Source organism: Plectropomus leopardus, chromosome 11 (genome assembly GCF_008729295.1).
Source record: "Plectropomus leopardus isolate mb chromosome 11, YSFRI_Pleo_2.0, whole genome shotgun sequence".
Classification (NCBI taxonomy): Eukaryota; Metazoa; Chordata; class Actinopteri; order Perciformes; family Serranidae; genus Plectropomus; species Plectropomus leopardus.
The window spans coordinates 5,045,275-5,069,287 of record NC_056473.1 but is presented as its reverse complement, the minus strand read 5'-3'; the positions used below and the strand labels follow the sequence as shown (position 1 = coordinate 5,069,287).

The window sequence follows — 24,013 nt, the reverse complement described above, 5'->3', positions numbered from 1 at the left end:
TCAAAGGTGACCAGACAATAGAAAAGCTGCTGCTGCTGCTTATGAGATTGTTGTTTTGTTTATGTAATTAATGAACTTCTCTGAGGTGGGTGTGTGGTGGAAAGTGATGACAACACTAGTTATTTGAAGTTCTTCAAACCAAGACAGCACAAGAGTAACACAAGGTAAGCCAGTGATTTTAAGCTGTGGGCTGAGGCTGCAGTGCATTAGTGTTTAATGTGGGCAGGTAATGCAACAAATATGCAGCCTATTTAACATGCATACTGTTTTTGGCTCTTGATAATATTAGCTGCTGGTGCCAGCGGCCCTGCTTTGACATTAATCCACCTTCCACGCCCACCTGGCGCTGTAACACACCTGCGGGCAGTCGGTAAGTAGCCTGGCATCTCAAAGTGCAGAAAAGTGATCAGCACGTGGAGCTGATATTAAACGCTCTCACAATAAAACAGCCAGTCGGTATGTTTCTCTTCAAAAGTGCAGGTCGAGTAATATGCATATATTACTTATTGATGCATGCATAAAGTGCACGTTCAATTCCTCATGTAAGTGGCAGATGGTACATTGGGCCTCACGCGAAACAGGCACAGGTGACCGAGTTACCTGTCGTGGCTTTCAGGCTGAAAGTCTCTTTGTTGTCAGAGGATCAAGTTCAACTTCAAAGTCTTGAAATTTGTCCATGATGTCTGTGTGAAACTAAATCCAGAGGAGCCGGCTGCTGCAGCTGCTCTTCACTGCAAACACGCACACGCATGCTCAGCTGTGGGAAGTAGGACACCAATAACGTGTCTGCTTCGGTGCTCTAATAATATTGTTGAACAAAATTAAAGTGTCGTTTAATTCTTTTATCCAGCTGATAAATTCCTTCATGCCCCTGAGTGATCATATTAAAGTTAGAATGAAAAGTTATGAAAAGCAACTTCTCTAAATGACTTGGAGCAGTACTAATCATTCAATATGTTTTGCATTGTTTTTAACCCTTAGGGTTTGCACACCAGTATCGCTCTGCGCACACCATCAAAATCAGGCTTTAAAAAAGACATTCATAATTAATACATAAATATTATTTTCTATTGCTATTGAGTTAATTTTTTTAACCCTTTGCAATCTGAGGAAAATTGCCTTTATTTCTTTCAAATCATGGAGAGAAGGTGACAAGCAACTGAACAAGAAATGTCACAAAAATAAAGAAAATAAGATATAAGTAAAAAGTTACAAGAAAATAAGTTTTTAAAATGGTAAAACAAATGAACACACAAGAAAATCACCTGAAGAAAGTGTTAAAAATCATCTAATATTCAATTATAAGAATTAGAGATAAGCTTTCTGGACATTTTCCCCTCATGTATTCATTTATTTATTTTTGATGATATCTAATAATATTTTTAGGGTACTTTTTGGTCATCTTGTAATTTTTTAGCATTTTGTGGGACATTTTTTGCCAAGTTGCTAATTCTGTTTTGTCGCCATATTTTTGAAAGAAACAAACAATTTTCCCCAGTTTCAGAGGTTTAGATGCTTGTGAAAGTGTCTAAGCACAAGAAAACTGATGTAAACCCAGCTGTTAAAGGGTTAACCTACATCAGTCCTAATCATAAATATCAAATATTCATTCATTTTCAGAATTTTCATCCTTAAAATGCCAGGTTTTTATCATGAGACCACTATGTTTTAGATGAAAAAAAAACACTAACACTAATTATTTTCAACAGACTACATGCTTAGTAGAGTTGTTTTTGAATATCACAGCCTGGGATATTTCAATAATTTGCTGCAACATTGATTTTTAACCATTATTAATTTTTGCGCATTTAATTTTGCATTAAATACTTACTTTCTGCACACAAAATGCACTTTTCAAAATCAGGCTATAAAACGTATTATACATTAATACGATTTTCACCTTTCATTGAGTTTATGTTTTAACCAACATCAGGCCTAATTGTAAATATGAAATATTCATTAATTTTCAGAATTTTAAACAAAACAAAAATACCCAATCTTGCCAACATTTCTGCCTTATGCATGAAAACAGCCAAATTTATTTTTAAAAATATGAAGAATGAAAAGTGATTAAAATGTGCCAAACAGTCCATAAGGATTAAACACTGGAGGTAATTTGTTAACTAGCCGTCTTTTGCTTTTAGCAAAAGACGGCTTTTAGCTTTTTGCTTTAGTAGTGTTGATGCTTGAGTTGCCACCGTCCATGATGTTGCTGTTTAGATTGTTAAAAATGGATTAGTAATTCAATTATGTTAGTTTTTACAAGCTCTCATGCTTAATGTATTTCCAACCAAAGGGCTTTTGAGCCAACTTCCTAAACCTGATACAAGTGAACTGTCTGGCTCAATCAAACTGTGGCTCTCTGTGATGTAATTATAACTGTTCAAAGCATTCTTTGTTCAGTGACCCCTTTATTTTCTGGGCTGCTTTTTGGGAGGGGGGAGCACTTTTGGTTTGGTGGCTTACTATGCTTGAGAAACTGTGTTTTCTCAGGAGTGTTAGGAGGGAAGTTGTGTTGCTTTTTAAAGTTTTGTGACTGTAATCCCGGCATAATGAGTTTATGCTGACATGGAGGCAGTGTTGCAAAACTGATTTAGTCTCAGCCGGCTGCAGCTGAATGCAGGAATAGATCTTTGCAGAAATATTGCACAAGACGTGCAAACTTTTTTGTATATAGTGATGCATGCAAGCATAGAAGGGGAAGCTGTTTAATGAGGAGGATGAAAAGGAGGATCTCAGTGTGCGGAAGAAGGAAAAATCAGATGATCCTTATTTTTCCAAAATTCTGCACCAAATCAAGAAAGAAGAGTAGGAAGATGATGCATATGAGGAGAAGGATGAAGAAATAAGGGAACTAAAGTGCATTTGCTGCCACTTTATTCAGTTTGTTGCAGAAACAACCTGAGCTAGGGCTTTGCCATGACCTTTGACCTCCACCTGTCTTGTAGCACTCACATGCTTGCAAATGTTTGTGAAACCACCTGTGCTGTGAGAGTCTGATAGGATTTAATATGTAACAGAGATTTGTCATGACTCAGAAGTTGGGCAGCTACTGAGGCCAAGATCCACCCTGTTGGGATGAGATGACCCAGGTCATTCTGTCATATGAAGAGCTGTAAACAAACTTCTTCAGTTTTGAAATTAAAAGTGTCTGATAGGGCACATACACAAGAGAAAAGAAAGAAAAAAACAAAACACTATTCCACACTCCCAAACACCCACTTGACATGCCTATATGCATATTTCCCTATGACTCATTCCACTATTAATAGCAGTGAAGTGGGACATAAGTGTGGTCCGCATTTGATCAAATTCAGCCTTCTTTACCTTCATAGACCAATGATCTTTATTTTATTGGTGCTTTTTTGTTTTGATTGCGACAGCTGTGATGATTTTCTTTTTTTTAAAGAAGAAATATAAGTTGATTATGTTCTCTAAAGCTGATATTTTGAAGTCTCCTCTCTTTTGTAAGCCTACACAATGGAGATTTATCCATGTTTATTATTCGTGCCTCATTAGCTGACAAAAGACACTGTCGGAATAAAAAAAAGCTTCCTTTCCTCGGGGCAGTGTGACTGTACCTATTGTTAAATCCACTTCATTCACCTATCATGTACTCATATCATGTTGGAAAGATAGGTTCTCTCATTATGTGTGTGATCTTTATCAGCTGTTTACAGGATGTGTTTTGTTATTGGGAAATCACCTGTTATCACATTTCCGATAAATCACGTTTTTCAAGAATTCTTTTTAACAACTTGATACTGGTGTGGCAAATGCATGTATCTGGTTTAGAAAACTGTTCCCACATGAGCATGCCCTTGGACATCTCTATCTTAATTTATCTGCTGAAGACAAAGTACTGGGTTGAGTGAACTTTTCCTTGATCCTTATCAGGCTGAAGGTGTAGAGTTATGTAGTGAGCTGAGGTGTAGTCTGACTGGCAATTTCTTCCATGCTGCTTTATTTGATTCCATTTGGTAACCTTTTCGCAAATGTACCTGATCCATGACTGAGGGAATCAACGTGATAATTTCCCTGTTATCACCGTGGCTATCGGCTCTGATAGGAAAGGCTCGTCATCACTCCCGGCTACCCACACAGTCCTAGCTGGAGTTTTATAACTCTGCACATCTGACCCCGTCAACCACTGGCCTCAGGTCCAATAACACAACCCCAAAAGTCGATATAATCCCAGTAAGCTGCAGGTGGCCTTTCAGATTGGCTGCCCAGATCTCTACATTTTCCCTCCTTTCACACACTGCCCCCCTCTCACTCTCTCACCAGGATCCCAGTGTGGTGGTAACCCTCTGCTGAAACAGGGCCTTTTGCTGGGTGGAGGCAGCACGCTGCAGCCAGGACCTGTGACATTACTCTCAGCTCCACAGTGGGACGAGATCACCTGAATACAGCCTGCAAGGGAGAGGAACAGAGTGAGACTTCACCAAGCACACAGGGAAGAAACTGTGCCTCTGCAGCAGCAACAGAGTCCGACTTGGGACTTTGGAGAAACTTTTATCTCTTGAGTCAAGGGGATCGCAGCTGTGTGTTGCCAGAGATTGTGGTTAAAAGCCTCCTTTGTAAGACTTTGGACCTGTTTAACAAAGAGACAGAACAATGGATAAGGATGCTCTACTGGACTATGAGTACCCAGATCTGGATCCTTTGCCAACCAAAATTGAAGCAGAGTAAGTACACTCTTTCTGAAGACAGACAAGTATATTTTTATTGTTTGTCTAAAATCACTGCCAAAAAAAAAACATTCATACTGTCCAATTAATTATCATGTAGTTTTTCAAACTTTTTACAAGTCTCATCAACTTTGCAGCTCTCATTGTGGTATTAGGTGACAAAAGTTGGCAAACGTCTGTGGTGCCGGTGTCAGTGTGTGGTCTTGTCTCTGTTCAGTTGTTATGTTACAGCACAGGCCATCTCAATTTTCATGCATCAGTATGCAGGCTGTGTGAAGGTTTTGCCGGTCTAACTTATTCAAGAAAATACCAACAAAAACGTGCATTCAATCCAAAATAAGTCACAATTAAAATGTTTTACTGCACATTTTTTTCAGTATCAAAAATTAAAGACTTGGTACATTGTGCCATGCAAAATTGGACATAAGATCCAAAGTCTTATAGCATGATTCTTTGCTCCTGGGATATCCCACAATGCAACAGGGCACACATGATATTTCCATTTATTGGAAGTGTTTTCTTACACCTAAATTGCATTTTAATAAAGTGAGTGATTATTGGAACAAATATTATATTTGATAATGACCTCAGATGAACAATATGACAGAAAAACAATGGAACAAGTGTCATCTATCACCAGCCAGCATGTTGAGCTTATAAACCACCTGGCTGTGGTGTAAATGAATAGGCTGTGTTAAGTTGTGGCCACTATTATAGCTCACTATTTTCCAGCTTGCTGATTTGTTAACACTCAAATGTCCGGCTGCACCTCCTCCTCCACCAGCTGTGCTTCTAGAAATGTAAATTTTGACGTTGCCTTAAATTTACAAACGGTCTGCTCCCTGACTGCCAAGTCACAAATTCACACATTGTTTGGACAGGTAAGAGACTGTTGTGAAAAATGTCAAAACATCCATTCAGCAAGCTGCAATCTCTGTGCTCACAGATCATACGGCATGTGCAGTATTTTCCTAAATAACTCTCCCCACCGAAACAGCCTCCTCTGAATATCAGAGTTTTAACTTCCACCCCATGACCAGAAATTCCTGCTCTTCCAGTGTACGGGAACGTGAACATAGGGCATTTGTTGTTTTCCTGTGTCACGCTGATACCAATCCGTTTAAATGCAAATCTCCGCTGCAGGATTTTCAGCTGCAAAGTTTCCAGCCACAAATGGTCCTGACAGTGACGTGTGAGAGGTTTAGTGAGGTGTGGGTCTGCTCGCTGACTCAAATCCCTCTGCTCTGAAGTGTGATTGTTTTGCTCATGTTTGAATGTTTTGTTCCTTTTTTTAGAATAATCCCTCCATGTGACCCCACTGCTGATGACAGGCTCTACCACATATGCATCACCGCCATATCGGTAAGTCCACGTTCCTTTTGGAATCACGTGATGCAACATTACGACACCCTGTCATTCATTCACTGGGTCTCACCTCGCTGTTGTTTTATGATGTGTTCCTGTGATACAGATCTGAAAGGTTTGCCTGTCAAAGTTAGCGCTGCTAATGTTTTCAGTAATCACTGTTTGGACATTAGCAGAATATTTCAAAAAGCTGTGAACAGGAACAATGATATTTGGAAGAAAAGAAAGGGTTTTTATTTACATCCAGGTGTGAATCCGGGGCACACTCAACTTTTCACATTACTTAAATATAATTATATACTTATCATTATGTCTCTCTGATGGAGATCCTTGCCCAAAAATGATTGCCTAATGTAACTAATATATTATACATTTGCTTTCCAAGTGATTTAATCAAGTCATACAAATAAAAAAGAAAGTACAGTCATGACTAAGTGAAGATTTACAGATTCAGTCCTATGTCATCAGTTTAATCTTGTCTCTCAACTATCATGCATGGACTGTATAAAATAGTGGATGCAGCATCACCCATTCGTTTGTGCAGTCAGGTTAAAGAGGACTGTGTACAGCATCAGAGGCGGGTCCCTGTTCAAGTCAAGTCAACTTTGTTTATATAGCACATTTAAAAACAACCAAGTTGACCAAAGTTCTTTACAGGGTAAAAAGGCAATAATACATGAACATGATAATACATCACACATCCTATGACATTAATTCCTACGAAAAGCCAGAATAGCTCTATAGAAATTACCCACATCTTCTGCATTGTTGAACCTAAAGAGGAAGCACAGTAGCGACTTACGGTGACTTACGGCAGCCAAGCTGGCAAACTTCCAGTTTAGTGCTCTGCAAGTTTGGATGGGGATTGAATTAATGTAATCGTGCGGGTCTTCTAGACTTTTGAAATGTAATCGTACTGAATGGATCAAATCCCCATAGTGAGATGAGTCATTTGTGGTGCTCAAAAAAATGTATCCACTGATTCACAGACATCTCTTTCCAAATGTAAGTCTTTGGGAAAAAGTCTATGTGGGGCCCCATAGCCACTTTTGACCACTCCGAGTTGGCATTTCGGCCCTCCCCATCTGGTTTTATTGGAGCCAGAAGTGACGATATTTGGATGAGAGTCTGGTGCTGTGGAAGAGTGAGGGAGTGGCTCTAAATCATAGACTGCGGTGATGCCTGGCAGACAGCCTGTCACAGGAAGTGGCAGCACCTCTCAATATGCATAACTTTGGGCCTTAATAAAAATGTAAACTTGTAAGTTAGATAAAAATTCACTCCCATATAGTTGCCATGAATATTAAAATAAACTATAGAGATCAAAACTGTTTTTGTATCAGGCTGCAAACATGTTTATTTCTGCTGTTCATTTGGGCATTTTAACCTAGGGAGCCAGTCTCAAGTGGCCATCAAAGGCAGTTTATAGGCAGTTTTTGGTAATTCTTCAGCTTGCCAATATGAAATCCAATAATGTTCACTACCATAACCATTTTTCTAGTTATTGCAAATAGCAATTCCATATTTTCCTAATGATGTTCATGCCTGTTCACTTTCTCTCCTTCTGATGTCTGTTTTAAAGGTGGTCTAGGTAATTGGTCCAGACTGACCCAATTCTTCCCATTCTTGTGTTTCCTAAATGTGTCAGAGGTCATGAAAGGTCACTGAACTCTCACTGGTCAGTGATCCTGACTGATGACAGTTCATTCATGCCACATCCTTGGAGAGCACTAATGAGACGTTGCAGTTTGGCCTTTTGTGGCATCAACTCATTTTTAGTCTGAAGCAGGGTGAGGTCTGAACCCTGGGGGGACCCACAGCAGCATGCCACCCTGCTGATAAGACTAACTGACGTTTCTTTCTCTCATAGCTCGTTGTTATGCTGATCCTAGCAATCTTAGCCAGACGCATGAAGGTGGGTGATAGACAGAAAGGACTCCCAGGTTTACTCAGGTGAGACTGTATTTTCATATTTTAACACATTTTTCTTAAATAACATTGAATTGCATATAGTTTATGTCACTTCAGACTTATAGATTGATTTCCTATTGGCAGTTATTGGCTTCCATTAATATCAGTATGGTATATGCTCCAGATGCAAACACTTTATGTTATGAATGTTCACAGTGATGGATTTTCAAGTCTCTTGAAAATCCATCACAGTGAACATTCAACATAAGAGATGAATATTGCAGGGAGCCATTGCGTTTATTTGTTTAACTGTCAAAGCATAAACAATATAGAAACATCAATCTGGATCAATATATCGATTAAGTGATCAATCCAATACTATTGATGCAAAGTGAAAACATTGATACATATCGTCATTATCGAGAATTATTTTAATAGTTCCCATGGCACCTCTGTGTCACCATTTCTGTTCAAGCACATCTCCTTCCTCAACATTTCACCCTTTGAAAACTTTTCACTTTTCTTTTTCTGCGTTCATACACATTCACATGTATTCTAATGTTTGAAATCTGACCATATTGGTTTGCTTTCATTTGAAGGTATGGGAAAAAAGCCAATGAGCAACTTTACAAGAACTGTTATTTTTAAAGAAGCTATGGAAAAAGTATTTTTTTATAATTATCATAATTTTCTTTTAATAGTTTTCAGGTTAATTGCTTAACTTTCTTTTTTCTTTTTATTTTTGTGCTAATTTTTGGGTAATTCTTAGTTTTTGAAAGACATCAAGCCAATTTGCTCAGGTCCCAAGGGACTGAACTGTTCTGGTGGCCTAACGTCAGGCAGATAATGTTAAGCAGCCAAAAAAAAAAAAAAAAAAAAAAATACAATGAGGATATTTACTGATTTTGTTTAATATTGGTCACAGGCTCCTGAAATGTATCAAACTGAAATCATATCATGGCAAATTCCGTGATATCAGCAAACATCCTATTGTTGTCCAAAGAATAGATATAAGATTAGATATTAGATTGTATCATGACACGAATTGTGATTTACACACCTAGAGACGTTTGTGTCAACAGGTTAATTTTTCATTTTATAAGAGCAAAAAATAAAAACAAAGTCACACTAGATTATGCTCCCATGAATATTTAATAGAATTACCAAAGAGATGATGTTTCGAGCTACATGCTCTTCATCAGGTCTTTTTTCTTCTCTTGTAAAGAGAAGAAAAAAGACCTTCTCTTCTTCTCTTTTTTCTCCTCAAAAATGTGCTACAGTGGAGCTGCTCAGTGGCCAGCAGATAAGACCATGGTCATAGAGGGTAACTTCTGGGGTGAATATGTGTAATTGTGGTTTTTTGGAGGTGGGCGCTGATGAGTGCTTTCATGCTCAGTGAACCTTCCTTGGATTAACTGAGGTGAAAACTGTGATGGATTTTCCTGTCTGAGGCAAGTTTCAAGCCTCATCAATTTTATTATACTGACATGAATAGACGCCAATGGCAGCCTGAAATAATACTGAAAATTTCTGAAAGTCAGTCGCAAGTTTAGTTTGTAGTTTGTTGGCTAAAACCTTTTTTTAAAATGTGTCATTTCTGCTCAGTGACCGTTTCATCCGAATGTGAAGCTGGTAACAGCTCTAAATACCTGCTGCTTGATTTCACAGTCCGGTCAACTTCCTGGACCATACGCAGCACAAAGGCCTGGCAGTGGCTGTGTTCGGAGTGCTCTTGTGCAAACTGTGGGGCCTGATCATGTCGCCAAACCCTCTCCCCTTCACAACAGACGTCGAGAATAAACGTGAGGAGGTTATTTTCATTTTTTACACAGATTGCAAATCTTCCAGAGCCACTTTTTAATATTTATATTAGTAGTTAAGATGTGTCACTGCTTCTCTTTTCTGAAAGAAAGGTTCTGTTTGCAGATTAGACAGCATCCAAAAGACAGACATAAATATTATTTTTGTTAAATATCTGTGTTACATAATTGGATTATCTTGTTTCTGTCTGTCTCAGTTCTTTTCGACTAAGCTTTACAAGAGGCCTTTTCTTTTTCTGAAATGAAATTACATAAGAATTGACTGTAAGGAGTCAGTTCCCTGCTACTTTACACAATCCCCAAACAGTTTAAGGTTCACCAAAGTAAATCACTCACAGCTTAGGAAAAAATGGTTTTGGTGTAGAAGTATTGCAGAATTGGTTTCAATGCTGTGTCACATGTTTCACTAAATCACAATCATTTTTATTTAGTGATGAAGTGAACAAAACAAACATGTATACAACATAAAAAACAAAACATAAGAACAAATAGGAACAAAAATACAGACTCTAGGCGGGTTTCAATTAACCTTAAAATTGCACAAACTGAAACTGCAAATATAAAATCCGTCTAATGGAAACACATCAGTTTTGAAAAAACTTGAAAGAATGTTTTTACGCCCGCATGAGGGGATATTTTCGTCATTTTGAAAAAGCAATATTTTGCAAAACTTCAAAGGAAACACTTTTTTGGCTTTTATAGGTCACGTGATGCTATGGCTTGTGCTTGCTGGCTCCCACAGGATGCAGCATGCACTGCAAGCAGACATTGAGGGAGGTATAGGGGGCTCGCCTTTCCGTTATCTCCCACATAACACGCCTACGTTGCCTTTGTTTGGAAAAATTGACAGCTAGTGCATTGGCTGCAACAGAAATAAACCTGCTTATGCTTTGAATATCCATCTCCATGCATATTGAAATGTTGTGAGAGGAGAAGTTGCATAACATCACTTAGTGGAAACTCAGCCATCTCCCAATTGTGTTTTATCGACATTTTGAAAATATCCCTTTTTTTTGCGCAAATCTGTAATGGAAACAAACCATGTAACATGAAATACAATAAAACTGAATAAGTTATATGGAGCCCAGAAGTCGATTTTATTGAGATAATTTAAGATATGTGTGAATTTAGTGCAAGGCAGTGACATATATCATAGTGTGAAATTACACTAAATCACAAATTTTTGATGCTGCAGGTCTTCACACACTTTTGTTGTATTTGCAGAGAACTGGGTGATTCTGGGTGTCTTCTACTATCCCGCATTATACTACCCTCTCCTGGCATGTGGTACTTTACATAACAAAGTTGGCTATGTACTCGGTAGCCTCTTGTCGTGGACGCACTTTGGTGTTCTGGTCTGGCAGAAAATCGACTGTCCCAAAACACCTTTGGTAAGCAAAGACGCCATATACAACTGCTTTAAACCCTCCAAAACCTGGATTGACATCAGTTTTCTTGTGCTGCATTCAGATGCTTTTTACAAACATTTAAACCTTTACAACCTCAGCAGATTGGTTTGATTTCTTTTGAAACATGAACTAAAGGAAATGAGCAAGAAATTGGTAAAACGTGAACAGAAAATGACATAGAACTGAAAATTAGTTTTTGAAAAGAGAGACAGAGAAAATCATTAGAAAATTACAAAAAATAAGGAAAATGCCAAGAAAACTATTTATTGTTATCATTATATATTTAAAATTATACTACATAATATATGTATATGTATGGGTTTTGTTTTGTTTTTTAGCTTTTTTTTAGTCATTTTCTTTTTATTGTTTTTTTTACTTTTCTTTTATTGCAAATTTTCTTCCTTTTTACCCCCTTTTTTGCATTTTTTTCTGTCATTTCTTGTAACTTTTAACTTTTTTTCAAAATTTTGGGATAATTTCTTGTTAAGTTTCTCATTGCCTTCTCCCCGTGAGCCTTCTCCCCGTGATTTTGAAAGAAATCATGACAATTTGCTGAGGTTTCAAAGGCTAAGAGACAGCAGAAGAGTGTCAGTGGCTTAAGCTTCACTTTCTTTGTAGTGTGTCATCTGTCTGAGTTTTAAGGATTATTTCAAAGACAAAGCAAATGTGTTCTGGTCTGGAAACCCGTTAATTACCAAACAAAGCCAGTCTGTTACTATGTGTTAGAGAGGTGATTTGAAAAGATGAATATCAGGCTTCTCAGATGGATTCATGGACACATGGCTGGAGCTTTCAACCTTACTCAATGGCTCCAAATTTTGTGCCACGTCCACGTGCCACATATTATTGGGTGTTTTCTGTGCCCTGAATGTCTACAACTCAAAAAAATTAGTTCCACTGTCTGTTGGTCTTAATCAAGAGGCTTTGTCACACTTAATCAGTTCAGTGTGTGTCAATAAAAGAGAGACATCCTGGCGTTGAATGGTTTGTCTTTTTCTTTTTTTAATAAGTGATTGTCTTTTTATCCCACCCTGAGCTGGCACACAACAAACGCCTCTGGGAGCATCTGAGCTAATCTGCATGACTAAGCCTAATCACATAAAGACAACAGAATAAATTTTACTAAATATTATATTTAGAGTGTTTAATTCTTAGCATGGAAAAAAATATTAAATCACATATTAAATCCCAGTATTTGGGTGTATACCTTCACCCTTAGAGAGCTGAGCAAATTGGTTTGATTGCTTTCAAAAACGTTGGAAGAAGGTAATGAGCAACAAAAAAAGAAATGACCAAAAAATTAGCGATAAATTAGAAAAAAAGTACAAGAACATTCCCTGAAAATTTTAACAAAACTAAATAAATAAATAAATAAAAGAAGAAGAAGATGTGCTTAAAAAGTATAATAATTCTGTAAAATAATTTGAAATGTGTAATTATGATAATTAGCTACAAATAGCTTCTTTCTTTGTTTTCCCCTCGACATTTCCTCCTAGCTATTTTAAAATTATTTTCTTAATGTACTAATGTCTTTCAATTTGTGGAAGTTCCCTTTTTCCATGTTTTGAAAGAAATTCCACCAATTTTCTCAGGGTGTAAAAACTTGTCAAAGGCATCTGAAAGCAGCCTTCCAGATGCCTTTCAGTTGGCACTTTTCTTTGGTACTAAATCATAAATATTTGGTCAGTGGTGGTGTCAGATGTTTGTGTTAGTTGAGAATCCCATTTGGCCGATATGTGGACTCTCACCACATCACACAAAGCCATTTGTGTCCCCTTTTTCTGTCAATACAAAGTCATTTTAACATGTATGTGTCGCTCCAAAAGTCCCAAAACAAGTTGGTAGGTGATTTAAAGTCTGCTTTTCTTCCTTTGCAGATACACAAATACTACTCCCTTTTCTCCAGCCTGCCCCAGATAGCTTGCTTGGCATTCCTCAGTTTCCAGTACCCGCTTCTTCTATTCAAGGGCTTAAAGGGCACTGAAAAGCACAATGCCACAGAGGTAAGATTTGACCCTTTGCCATGTCTGCTTCAGTTTGGTTGTGCAGCCCTTATGATTGTTTGGCCAGCTTACATAACAAACTGAATAATAAGTGTCTGTGTTGATTCATAGTCTACATTCAGCCTGAGCTATTAAAAAAGAAAAACAAATCTCTCTTAGACACACATTTCTGCTGAATCTGTGCACGTGAGAAACCTTTCTAAGCTGCCTACTAATCAAGGAGCTTAACGTGCTCATACAGTCTAGGCTGAGGGAAAATGTGAAGTCCAACGCAGCATGCCGGTCTAATCATTTTAAGTAGATTTGACGTAATTGGTTTATGTTGTGTTCTTGATCAGATTATGAAAAGGTTGCCTTGTTTTTTTTTCGTGGAGGACACACAATGCTGTGTTTATTTGATGCTAATCTCAGTGTGGGTGTGACAAAGCTGGGGTGAGGCGATTGCCTGGAGTTTGACACCACCCCCTTCCCTCTCCTACACCCTCTTTTACAACCCACAGCAACGCACCTGACACCATAAATCTGCACAGATACAGTGATTTTATAAAAACCTTATTCAGTACAAGAAAATTAAAAAAAAGAAAGTTAGGGAGAACAAATACAAAGGAGAGTAGATTTGCAGTAATGGTGGAAATTATGCTGCAATACAGAAAAAAACTGTTAAGATAGCTATACACTGGACAAAGGATAAAACTGATTTTGACAAAAAGGCAACAAAAAAAGGAGAGTCAGGTTAATAAAATAAGGAGCACAAAAGAGCAAGGCAGTTGACATTAAAAGAGCAAGGACTTGGATATACGTGTTTACAATTTTTTAGACTTTTCTATTCATTTTTTCTGATTGTGCACAAATACAGTAGTGTGTTTTAAAGGGAACGTTGACCCCCAAATCAAAAATATATATTTTTCCTCTTACCTTACCTATGTACCAATCCAGTATCTTTTGGTGTGAGATGGAAATATCGGCCCTAGAGATGTCCGCATTCTATAAACTAGATGGCACTGCTTGTGGTGCTCAAAGTGCCGTAAAATGTTATAGCAATGTCTCTTGCCAGAAATGGCATTATCTACTGCTGAAATTTTGTAATTATTGCAAAATTTAGCTCAAATTTAAACCTAACACCTCAAACTTTCAAAGGAGTTTATGAATATGAAGTCTCAACTGAAGCGTTTGGGACTCTGTCTAAACCTTTGTACTATTTACTAGAATTATTTAGTTTCTCAAATAATTGATGTTTTTCTACCAGGATCTCAGCAGCAGCTACTATAAAGACTATGTGAAGAAAATGCTCAAGGAGAAGAAGACTGCCAAAATCAGGTGAAAATTGCAACCTCTTATTAGTAACCCACACAACTGGCCTTTAGCTGACCCTCGCCCCCCTTAATTCACTCAGACAAACAGTCGGAGCGCTGCCTAATCTAACACTGCCGGCCGTCTGTGTCAAAGACATATCCAGAGATGCTATATAGCATTTATGGGGAGAGAAGCTCCTTATTTCACAGAGAAGCTATCAAAAGGCTCTTCACTATGCCGTGTTGTTAGCATTAGCCAGCCTTTGCTTTCTTTGTAATGTTACAGCTAAGTTAATGTTTTATAGTTGGGGTTAACTTAAACTACAACCTTTTGCTACGGTTATTATTGATGTCTGACTCACAAAGAACAAAAATACTAAGTTGAACAGGTGACATAATGAGCTGACATTACGCAGCTGAAGTTGGCCGTAATGTTAGCGGGTATTAGCTAACTTAAGCTAACGTTACCTAGCAAAATTTGCTTTAAGGTGACGTTATACACAATGTTGCTGACATAATCTATGAGATTAAATATACTTGTGGCAAGGTTACCTTACCTTAGAACAAATGTAGATATCCTTGTTTGTGTATCCTCTTTACGTTGAGCTGAGGAGACTCTTTGCTTTGTTTATGAGAGGTTTAGGGAACAGGATAAAATACACTCCATTCTGTAACCTCTCAGGATACCTCATATCAGTGTTGCATTTACCCCTTTCACACCGTCTGACCATTTTTTAAAGTCAAACTGCAAAAATTTAAATAAAACCACAGGACAAGTCAAATTTTCTGATGGTTTTCTATGGAGGTGTTTGAGCAGGAAGTCCAAGTGCATTGTGTAGCTGCACGAAATGTGATTGGCTCATGGCATTTGAGGGCGGGGCTTAGCAATAGGTCAATTTGCTGCATTGCCACAGGTTGTCTTGTGATGTCTTTTCAGCTAATAAGCAATGCAAAATGTCGCAAATGACAAATAACTTGAGCCTTGTTTGATTTTTTTGTGTAATTCTGAGTTTAAACAGAATTACACAAAGGTCTTTTCCAAAAATAAGAGACCTGGATTTACCTAATGTGTTTTGCTGAAATAGATGTTTTACTATTTTTAACCAGACACATTTGTGTCACACAGAACATCTGGAAATGTGCCTACTTCCTTCATTTAAAATATTATGAGGGATGTAAAATAGTACAGTGTTATCATTAAAGAATTCATCTCGTGCATTGTTTGCAGTTCATCATTTATCGCTTTATATCCAAGTGAATGATTAACTTTTATCTGAGTAGCATGCAAAATATTTCTTTCACAAAAGATATGTAAATGACAGTGTGGAAGGCAGACTATTTAGAGAATATTAAAAAATAGAACTTTTTTAAAATCATATCTGCTAAACGAAGGATTGTAAATATCTCCATATAAAGTTGGTGCAATTGACCATGTCATGCAAAGTTTGTTGGTAAACAGCAAGATATAATGCATTTTCTCTTTTATTTGTTGCGAGTGTTTGACTTTACCTAAATAGAAACAGTTTCTTTTTTTTTTTATTTGATGGACTCAAGAATGATTTCAAAAGTGGGTCATTCGTATACAAATGTTTTCTAGTCTCATTATTTCATCGAAATTTGGTGTAAATTTGTGCCTCTGTTTACATTTCACCTCAGCACATCGAGCACAGAGACACCAAAGCTCCCTCAAAGAATCATTGACGCTGTGAAGTCTTACATCTATACACCAGAGGAAGGTAAAAATGTTGTCTTTGTTATGTCTGCTCAGGCCTTCAAGTGTTAGGTGTTTGCAAATTTATTAAACAACTCATTTTTTTCTTAAACAGCTTTCCGCTTTCCACCAAAGTTGGCTATATCTGCTGTGGTGTCAGTTATTACCCTGTATCAGGTAAGTATCATATCTACTACTGAACTACAAAATACAAAAAACTTCCACAGCAGAATACATACAAAGTAATAATCACATACTGGATGTAATATTTCTATCTTGACTTTTCATAAAACTTTAAATAGATAGTTATGTCTGGACTCCAGAAAGAACAGTTGCTACCCTGGAAGCAAATAAGGGGGATCCAGTTTCACAAATAAACATATAAACAAATGTGACATGTATTGTAAAAACACTTTGAGTAGTCAGAGGACTACAAAAGTGCTATACAAGTACAGGTCCATCTTTTCCAGATTCACCTGTTAGTAAGTTTGTTATCAGCAGTAGAGCTATAAAAGCGATGATATCGCCATGCTATGGTAAGAGTTTTGCAGTGATGAAGAAATGTCCTGCTTTGATGTTGTTTTTTAGGTGGGTCTCCTCCTGATCTCAGCAGTGGTGCCAACTCTCCAGACTGCTCGTTCAGGAGTCGATGAAGACGTCGCTAACCTTTTGGCCGGCTTCAAGATAATGCTGTCTCCAGACAAAAGTGAGGTGGTCAGAATAGTGGTTCACTACATGTGGTGTGTAGAGGGTAAGTCACACGAGAAAGCAGCTGTTTAATGATATGAGAAATGCAGAATATATGTATTTATTCGGCCCTGCTTTTTTGCTTGTTGCACATGCCAATTGTCAATGAATAACACTTGAATGTCATGTGCTCTTCTTCCTGTAGTGTGCTATATATCAGCAATGACTCTTTCCGGTTTGGTCAACCTGGCCATGCTCATGCGCTCCATGGTTCTGCATCGGTAGGTGTGAGAAAAGAGCAGCTGGCTTTTTGTTATTTTTATTTTCTAATCCCAAAATTTCCAAGGATCCTCAGTGTGCTTCTTATTCTGTTGCCCTCATTATATTGCAGCGGTTCACAGTGGAGTTATTAAAACATAATAGAGTACTAATCATCCAGACAGACGTTAACTGCCGCTAGAATTGAAAATGGCTATCAAGATAAGAAATGAAATACTGCGCCATTACCATAAATTACGTCGTATTAAAAGAAATGGGTTTCTGTGTCGAGTATTGAATTACATTCTGTCTGCTAAATTACCTCTTCTATTTACCATCTAATTTGTGCATTTATTGATAATTGTGTTTACGTTTCGCACAATGTTGCATTGTCTTGATTGTGTTCTTGCATCTACAGGTCAAACCTGAAGGGGCTGTACAGAGGAGATATCTATAATGTTTATAACTGCCAGAGAAGCATCAGGGCTTCACGGCCAGCGCTGGTCTGCTGGATGGGATACACCAGCTTCACGGCAGCTCACATCTGCTTTGGTACAGTTACACGTTCAATACTGAAAGAAAATAATACCCTGATTTTTTTTCAGCAGTATTTTTTAATATGTTTATTTTTTGGATCTCTTTTGTTTTCCCTTTCTGATTTATTGCTTCAGAAACCTTTGCTTAATTCTGTGTATCATATTGTTATTATACAGGGCAACCAGAATGCATACTGTTGGCATTCACGCCAGGGTCAAATAACTCTGCTCCATAACCAATATGTGCAATGGCGTGCTGGCAGTGGGAATACAGTCTATCGCCTATATTTAGCGGGTTCAAAATTGTTTGGAAAACCTGTAACCCCTAGTTTTGGCAGGAAAGGGGTAAAAGTCTGTTTTTCTTGCTCCTCTGTAAAGAGGTGGTGGTTCCTTTTGCATATCTGTGCCCAGGATCCCATTATCTCTTAGTCTGCCCATGATAAATATCTCTCTGTAATCGCAACCCTTCTATGTTTGTGTTGTTTTTTTTATGTGCAACAACATGAACTCAGCTGGAATTAAGATTTGTCAGGGTTTTATATGTGATTCTTGGAAGCCTAACTCGTATAATATCGTCACCTAAGCATAATAAGGTTCCATCAGACATTTTTGTCAAAATTTGAGTTATTCATACATTCTTATTCTGTGACAACTTATTAACATTATGTGAGGCGGGTTTTTTTTAGTTAAAGTTAAATGCATTTTTGGACTTTTCATTTAGAAAATAAAAGGGTACATGTCAGTTTTTCTATTAGGAATGCAAAACTTTAAAGCTCAATATCTTAAAACTGCTTAGAAACGCAGATAGAACCTCATCATTCTAAGGTGATGATGTGAAAGCCGAGTGTGTGTGCAGTGTAGATTTGTTGGATCGGGTGTAAAGCATTATGGCCCTGAAGCTCTGATCTCTCCCCTGCAGCCATGTTGATCCAGACCATGGTGTTCTTCCTCTGCCTTCTGATCGCCGTCTTCCTCATCATGATGCCTGTGCTGCACGGGCAGAATCTGATTCTCTTCCAGATCCTGTGGAGCATGTGGTGAGCATCATCACATCTCTCACTCATTAACCTTCTCTGTTTTAAAAATGTATGTTGGTTGATATAGTATTGAGGCTGCTTTCTTAGTTCCTGAAAACTTGGAATGCTTTTCAGTCAACATCAATAACATGGTCCATGCAGTTTCCTCAGTAATGGCTCTAGATCATATAGAAAAACCCCAGTAATGCGTCCTAAAACCTGGAAATGACTTAGCATTTTATTAACTCTGGTTCCCTTGCCTCAAAGTTAAATGTTAAATGTAAGCCGGTTCTCCTTTTTTGTGTGTGTGGGGTTTTTTTGTTGCTTTTTTTAAGTTTTGTTTTGTTTTGTTTGTTTTATTATTTTCCATTACCCCCCATTTGTTTGCTTTATTTATATTTTTATTAGTCATTTTCATCCAAATATTAATTCCTCATATTCTGATCTTATGTGTGTAAGGTATTGATAATTTTGTTGTTATTGCAACCCATAATTGTTGTCATGAAAGTCAGTGTGATTTATGTTGTTGCCTTTATTTCGGTTACAATCTCTCTTTGAGAGGCAGGAGGTTAAGGGGAGAAAACATGGGGGAAAAAATAGAAGAATGCTTGGGTGCTCTGAGATTTATATACCTTGCATTGTTCTTCCAGTGAAAAAATATAATATAAAAAAAGCCTTAGATAAGTTTTGTGGTTAACACAAGCTGAAGAGACTTTCACACTTTGTTCTATGACATAAAATGTCAGTAAATACACCACTTGCAAACAGTTGCTAACAAGTGAATAAATAAGACTACAGAACATCATCACACCGAACTGCGCAGAATACAGCTTTGCAGCCTCATAGCGGTAGCGACGCAACTGTAGTGTAGTTCGTTTTAGTCTAGCAATAGCTTTTTACTTCTGGTGATTGCATTTAGGCTTCAAAAATCCTGAAAGTTTATGAAGATTATCCTGCTGAACAACACGTGCAAGTATCATAAAATTTTATTTGACTTAGAACTGATTTTCTGCAATGATCCAAAATCCAATGGGAAAATCCCATAGGCTTTTTGATGAGGGAACCTGGGCAAAGTTAGAGTCTGAGTTGGCCTACAGAAAAGCATCATCCCTAGGGAACTCTATATAGTTCTGTCATTTACAAAATAGTCTTTCTTGTATCACTGCAAGAGATATTTGATTGTTGATTTTGTCCCTTCAGGCCCTTCTGGCTGATGATTCTCTTGGCTGTGTTGATTCAACACATAAGCGGCAGGTTTTGCTTCATCAAAAAAGCAGCAGGCACCCGAGACCTCGACAACAGGTGAGTCTCAACATTTGTTGATTATCTCCTTATTTTTATGGTTTTTCCTGTCAAACAATTGCATTGATGCATCCTCTCCTATCTTACAGGGGTAATCTGTTCCTGCTGACATACCTGCTGTTCCCAGTCAATGTTCTGATCGGGGTGCTGCTGGCAGTGTGGCGCATTATCATCACAGCCCTGTTCAACATTGTCCATATGGGACGCATGGATATCAGTCTTCTTAACCGCAACGTGGAAGCATTTGACCCAGGTGAGACAGATATTCTGCACTGCACTAGATGGAGCCATAATGTAAATAGGCTGGTTTTCTTTAACCCTCAGTTTTCGCAAATTGACATTGCAAATGTAAATTATCCCTAATGGAAACGTGTCAGTTTCGAAACAACTCCCATTCATGGCAAAAAAGTTTTACTTATTGAAATAAACCTGCGAATGTTTTAAACATCCATCACCATGTTATCGCGAGAAGAGAAGTTGCATATCATGACTCAATGGAAATGCAGTCATCTCGCAATTGTGTTTTATTGACATTTTGAAAACATCTGCTAAGTTGACCAGGCCAAAGCATCAGGTCAAATTCAATGTCAGTCTGAAAATATAGTGTAATATGAAGAAAAACAGGAACATGTAGATTCATTTTATATTTTTATTTTACATTTTATTCTTCTTAGTCTCAGACACACTGTGTTAACATATTCATTGGTATTAACATCGTGCTTTTACCTTTGTAAATGCCACTGTGGGTTTTTTTTTCACCCTCACTGTGACAGCTTAAAGAGAAGCAATTTCCTATGAGCAAATGCACTTTTACTGATCCCACTTAGAGGCCAGAAATGCGTATCCTCTCCACTTTACCCTGCTTGCAGCTCACTGCAGCCAGAATGATATCTGTATTCTGTGCAGTGCAAAGGACTGTAATTGCACGGAGATCTCTGAAATGGCTACAGATTTCAGACATCTGTTGTCCGGAAAAGCAGGTGGTTAAAAAAAAAAAGAGGTGTGATTGTATGGTCCATTATTTGTGATTGCCTCAAAGCCAACATGGGGTGCAGTCTTATGTGTTTATTGCTTTGGCCCAGTAAGAGTGACCCCCCCTCCTCCCTGTGTCTGTCTGCAGCCTACCGCTGCTATGCTCATTATCTGAAGATTGAGGTGAGCCAGTCGCACCCTGTGATGAAGGCCTTCTGCGGGATGCTGCTGCAGTCCGTGGGCCAGGAGAGCAACGCCACACAGAGGTCACGGGATGCTGAAGAGGGTCTGTAGCACAAAACTTGCATCATACTCTTCAAAAACACCTCTTATCTCCCAAATGCTGATGATTAAGCTCACACAGTGTATTCATAAAAGCAGATACAACAGTCCTTTACTATTATTTTCTGACTTGTGCTTTAAAGATGTTATAAAACATTTTGAGCTAGCATTTTATTTAAATAGTTTAACATTATAAGATCATATGCTGTTTACAATTTGACCAGAATCAAATTCACGATATTGCCATATCTGGAATAATAGTGTACTATTAGTGTGCCTGTTAATGGAGTTGGAGAGAGAGACAACAATGGTGGTCTGTGCTTTGGCTACATTGAATAATACATGTTGGAAGGATTGACTCATTGTTAGCTTTTGTCTCTCTATAACAATGAAAAGCTATAGAATATGGACAGCCTTATCCTTTAAAGATAAACTGTAGCTTCATGCCTACATTTATGTCAGTTTGGCATCTCTTAATTTCTCCAGAGAGGTTTAACATTCAGGGGCAGGTCACCGTAACACATAATCAGATCATAACACTGTCTTGCACGCGCAGAAGAAATGAAAGCCTAGCCTTTCAGATTTAATATGTCAGGAGCAAATTGAGTCTGGGTGTGGAATAATTTACAGTCCTGCTGCTGGTCTCAATCAAATCTGTCATAAACTAATCAGCTGTGCTTTATGGCGTGCATGCACTCGCCTGAGTGGCAGCCTATGTCAGCGTAGTCCTATAGATTGCCAATATACACATTTCTCAACCAGTGTATAATTTCTGTAATTTACAAAAATTGTAAACAGCTGCTTTAAGGCTGCTTGATAGTTGCCTACACATGTGGTGACAAGAGGACATATAGTGAGTAATTAGCAGGAGAATTCATCACACTTCATTAGCTGTGGTGGAATTCAGCTCTGTTCTAGCCACAACTGAGTCCAATTATAAATGTGTGGTGGAGATGTTGCTTGTATACATCTATAGAACAATGCATTATCAGAAATAATCTATTTTAATGCAAAGATTAGTTCTCGAGTAGCTGATTACACAGATGAGCTATGCTAATTGCCTCTTTCATATTCACGTAGCCCAGGGGGCTTAAGCTTTCAGTGTGTTAATGGCAGGCCTAGTATGTACCCACCATGCTTACAGGATTAGAATATGATTGCTTTCTATTATTACTCTTTCTGTAACTGGTCCTGGGTGGCCTTCAAGTCTTAACCCATTCCAGTAAAGATAAAAAAAAGGTTACACTTGGACAAATTTTCCTGTAAAATTACAGTAAACTACTAGTAGCTGTAGTTTCCAGCATCCTACCGTTATTTTACCATGTCAATACCATAAATTACTTTAACATCATATTACCGTTAAATTTATTGCTGTGCTTTACAGTAGAATTGGAGGTTTACGGTGTAATATTGGCTCCAAAAAGCATAAAGATTTAGTTTTTTTTTACTGTATTTTGAAATAGCTGTAGATTAATGTTAGAACTTTGTCATATTTTTACAGTAGTTATATTGCCTCCAGAGAGCATCAAGACTGACTGTGTTTTATTGTATTTTTTTGAAAAACTATATATAACTGTTAGAATTTTGGCATTTTTTTGCAGCAGTTGGTTACCACGTAGATTTCTGCTGAATGTCATGTAGGTGCTAAAATCTTAGCATTACTTTACAAAGTCATAACTGTACATTATTGTTAGAATTTGCCTCCAAAAAGCCCCAAGATTTGCAGTTTTTACTGGATTTTGAGAAAAACTGTACATTATTGTTAGAATTTGACCATATTTTTACAGGAATTTGTTTTGTAATCTTATGACAATGGGAGTTGTGTGTGACATACCGTAGGGTGCTATCATGATGTCTGAATGTCCTCAGGGATCCAGCTGGTCCATCAAGAGAAAAAACAGCACAAAGTGTCCAGCGCAAAGAAGGCCCGCAGGCACTGGCAGCTCCTCTACACCCTGGTCAACAACCCCTCCCTAGTGGGCACCAGGAAGCACTTCCAGCGTCAGACCGCAGAGAGCTTTCTGAATGGAAGCCTCAACCGCAGCGCCAAGGAGGGGAGCAAAAAGGAGGAAAAGGAGGCAGATGCTGCTGCCAGCAACTGAACATGACCCTGATTAAGGATTGGCTGCAACATCTCTTTTGGTTTTGGGCAAATTCAGTATTATTCGTCCCCACCTACAAAAAATAAGTGCACTTACAGCTCAGAGCCGCATGTATTCACCAAGCATTTCCTGTCTGGAGACTGCACATCCACTTTATGCTCTTCATGGTCCCCTGGTTGTTTCTATGTGAGGACCACAGTCTCCAGTCTGATGGGAAAGCTTGTGTGGCACTAATCTTGCATCTGAACATGCTCTTTATATCTCAGTTTCAAGTATTTATGTGCTTATTTTGGGATCATTTGCTTAATCTGTAGATTGATTCCATTTGTTCTCCAATATCACATAGTGCAGATAATGCAAATTTATTGTTGCCCAAACTAAACACATGCATTCCTCTGAAGCATCCTTTGAAAGAGGGTAGAGCATTTCACTATTTATGAATTTTCTGAGCTGTTTGCAAATACAAGGACATTTATTTTGTGTAATTATAATAACCTGTGGAATAGGAACTATCAGAAAAATTTAACTGTTTATATTTAATGTTTTACTTGTAGATCTATTAAGTCCAAAACCACTTGCTGCTACCAGCGTTTTCTTATTATTGTCTTTTCTGGCATTCACATTTCAAAGGCCGACTTTTACGTAAAAATATGAAC

General features: G+C 37.9%; 1 protein-coding gene across 2 annotated transcripts; it reads left to right on the top strand.

Annotated features, from left to right (window-relative positions):
- Positions 1-312: 312 nt before the first annotated feature.
- On the top strand, positions 313-24,013 carry stra6 (signaling receptor and transporter of retinol STRA6). 2 transcript variants are annotated; one of them, XM_042496384.1, is made up of 18 exons: positions 313-370; positions 4,288-4,688; positions 5,987-6,053; positions 7,927-8,009; positions 9,636-9,769; positions 11,012-11,178; positions 13,074-13,199; positions 14,446-14,516; positions 16,148-16,227; positions 16,318-16,379; positions 16,791-16,953; positions 17,095-17,170; positions 17,566-17,699; positions 18,603-18,720; positions 19,900-20,001; positions 20,091-20,254; positions 21,122-21,259; positions 23,125-24,013. In XM_042496384.1, the coding sequence occupies exons 2-18, from the start codon at positions 4,618-4,620 to the stop codon at positions 23,355-23,357; spliced, it is 1,989 nt and encodes a 662-aa protein (XP_042352318.1). In that variant the 5' UTR covers positions 313-370; positions 4,288-4,617; the 3' UTR covers positions 23,358-24,013. The 2 variants fall into 2 exon arrangements, with proteins under 2 accessions (XP_042352318.1, XP_042352319.1); XM_042496385.1 differs by lacking the exon at positions 313-370 and adding an exon at positions 410-456.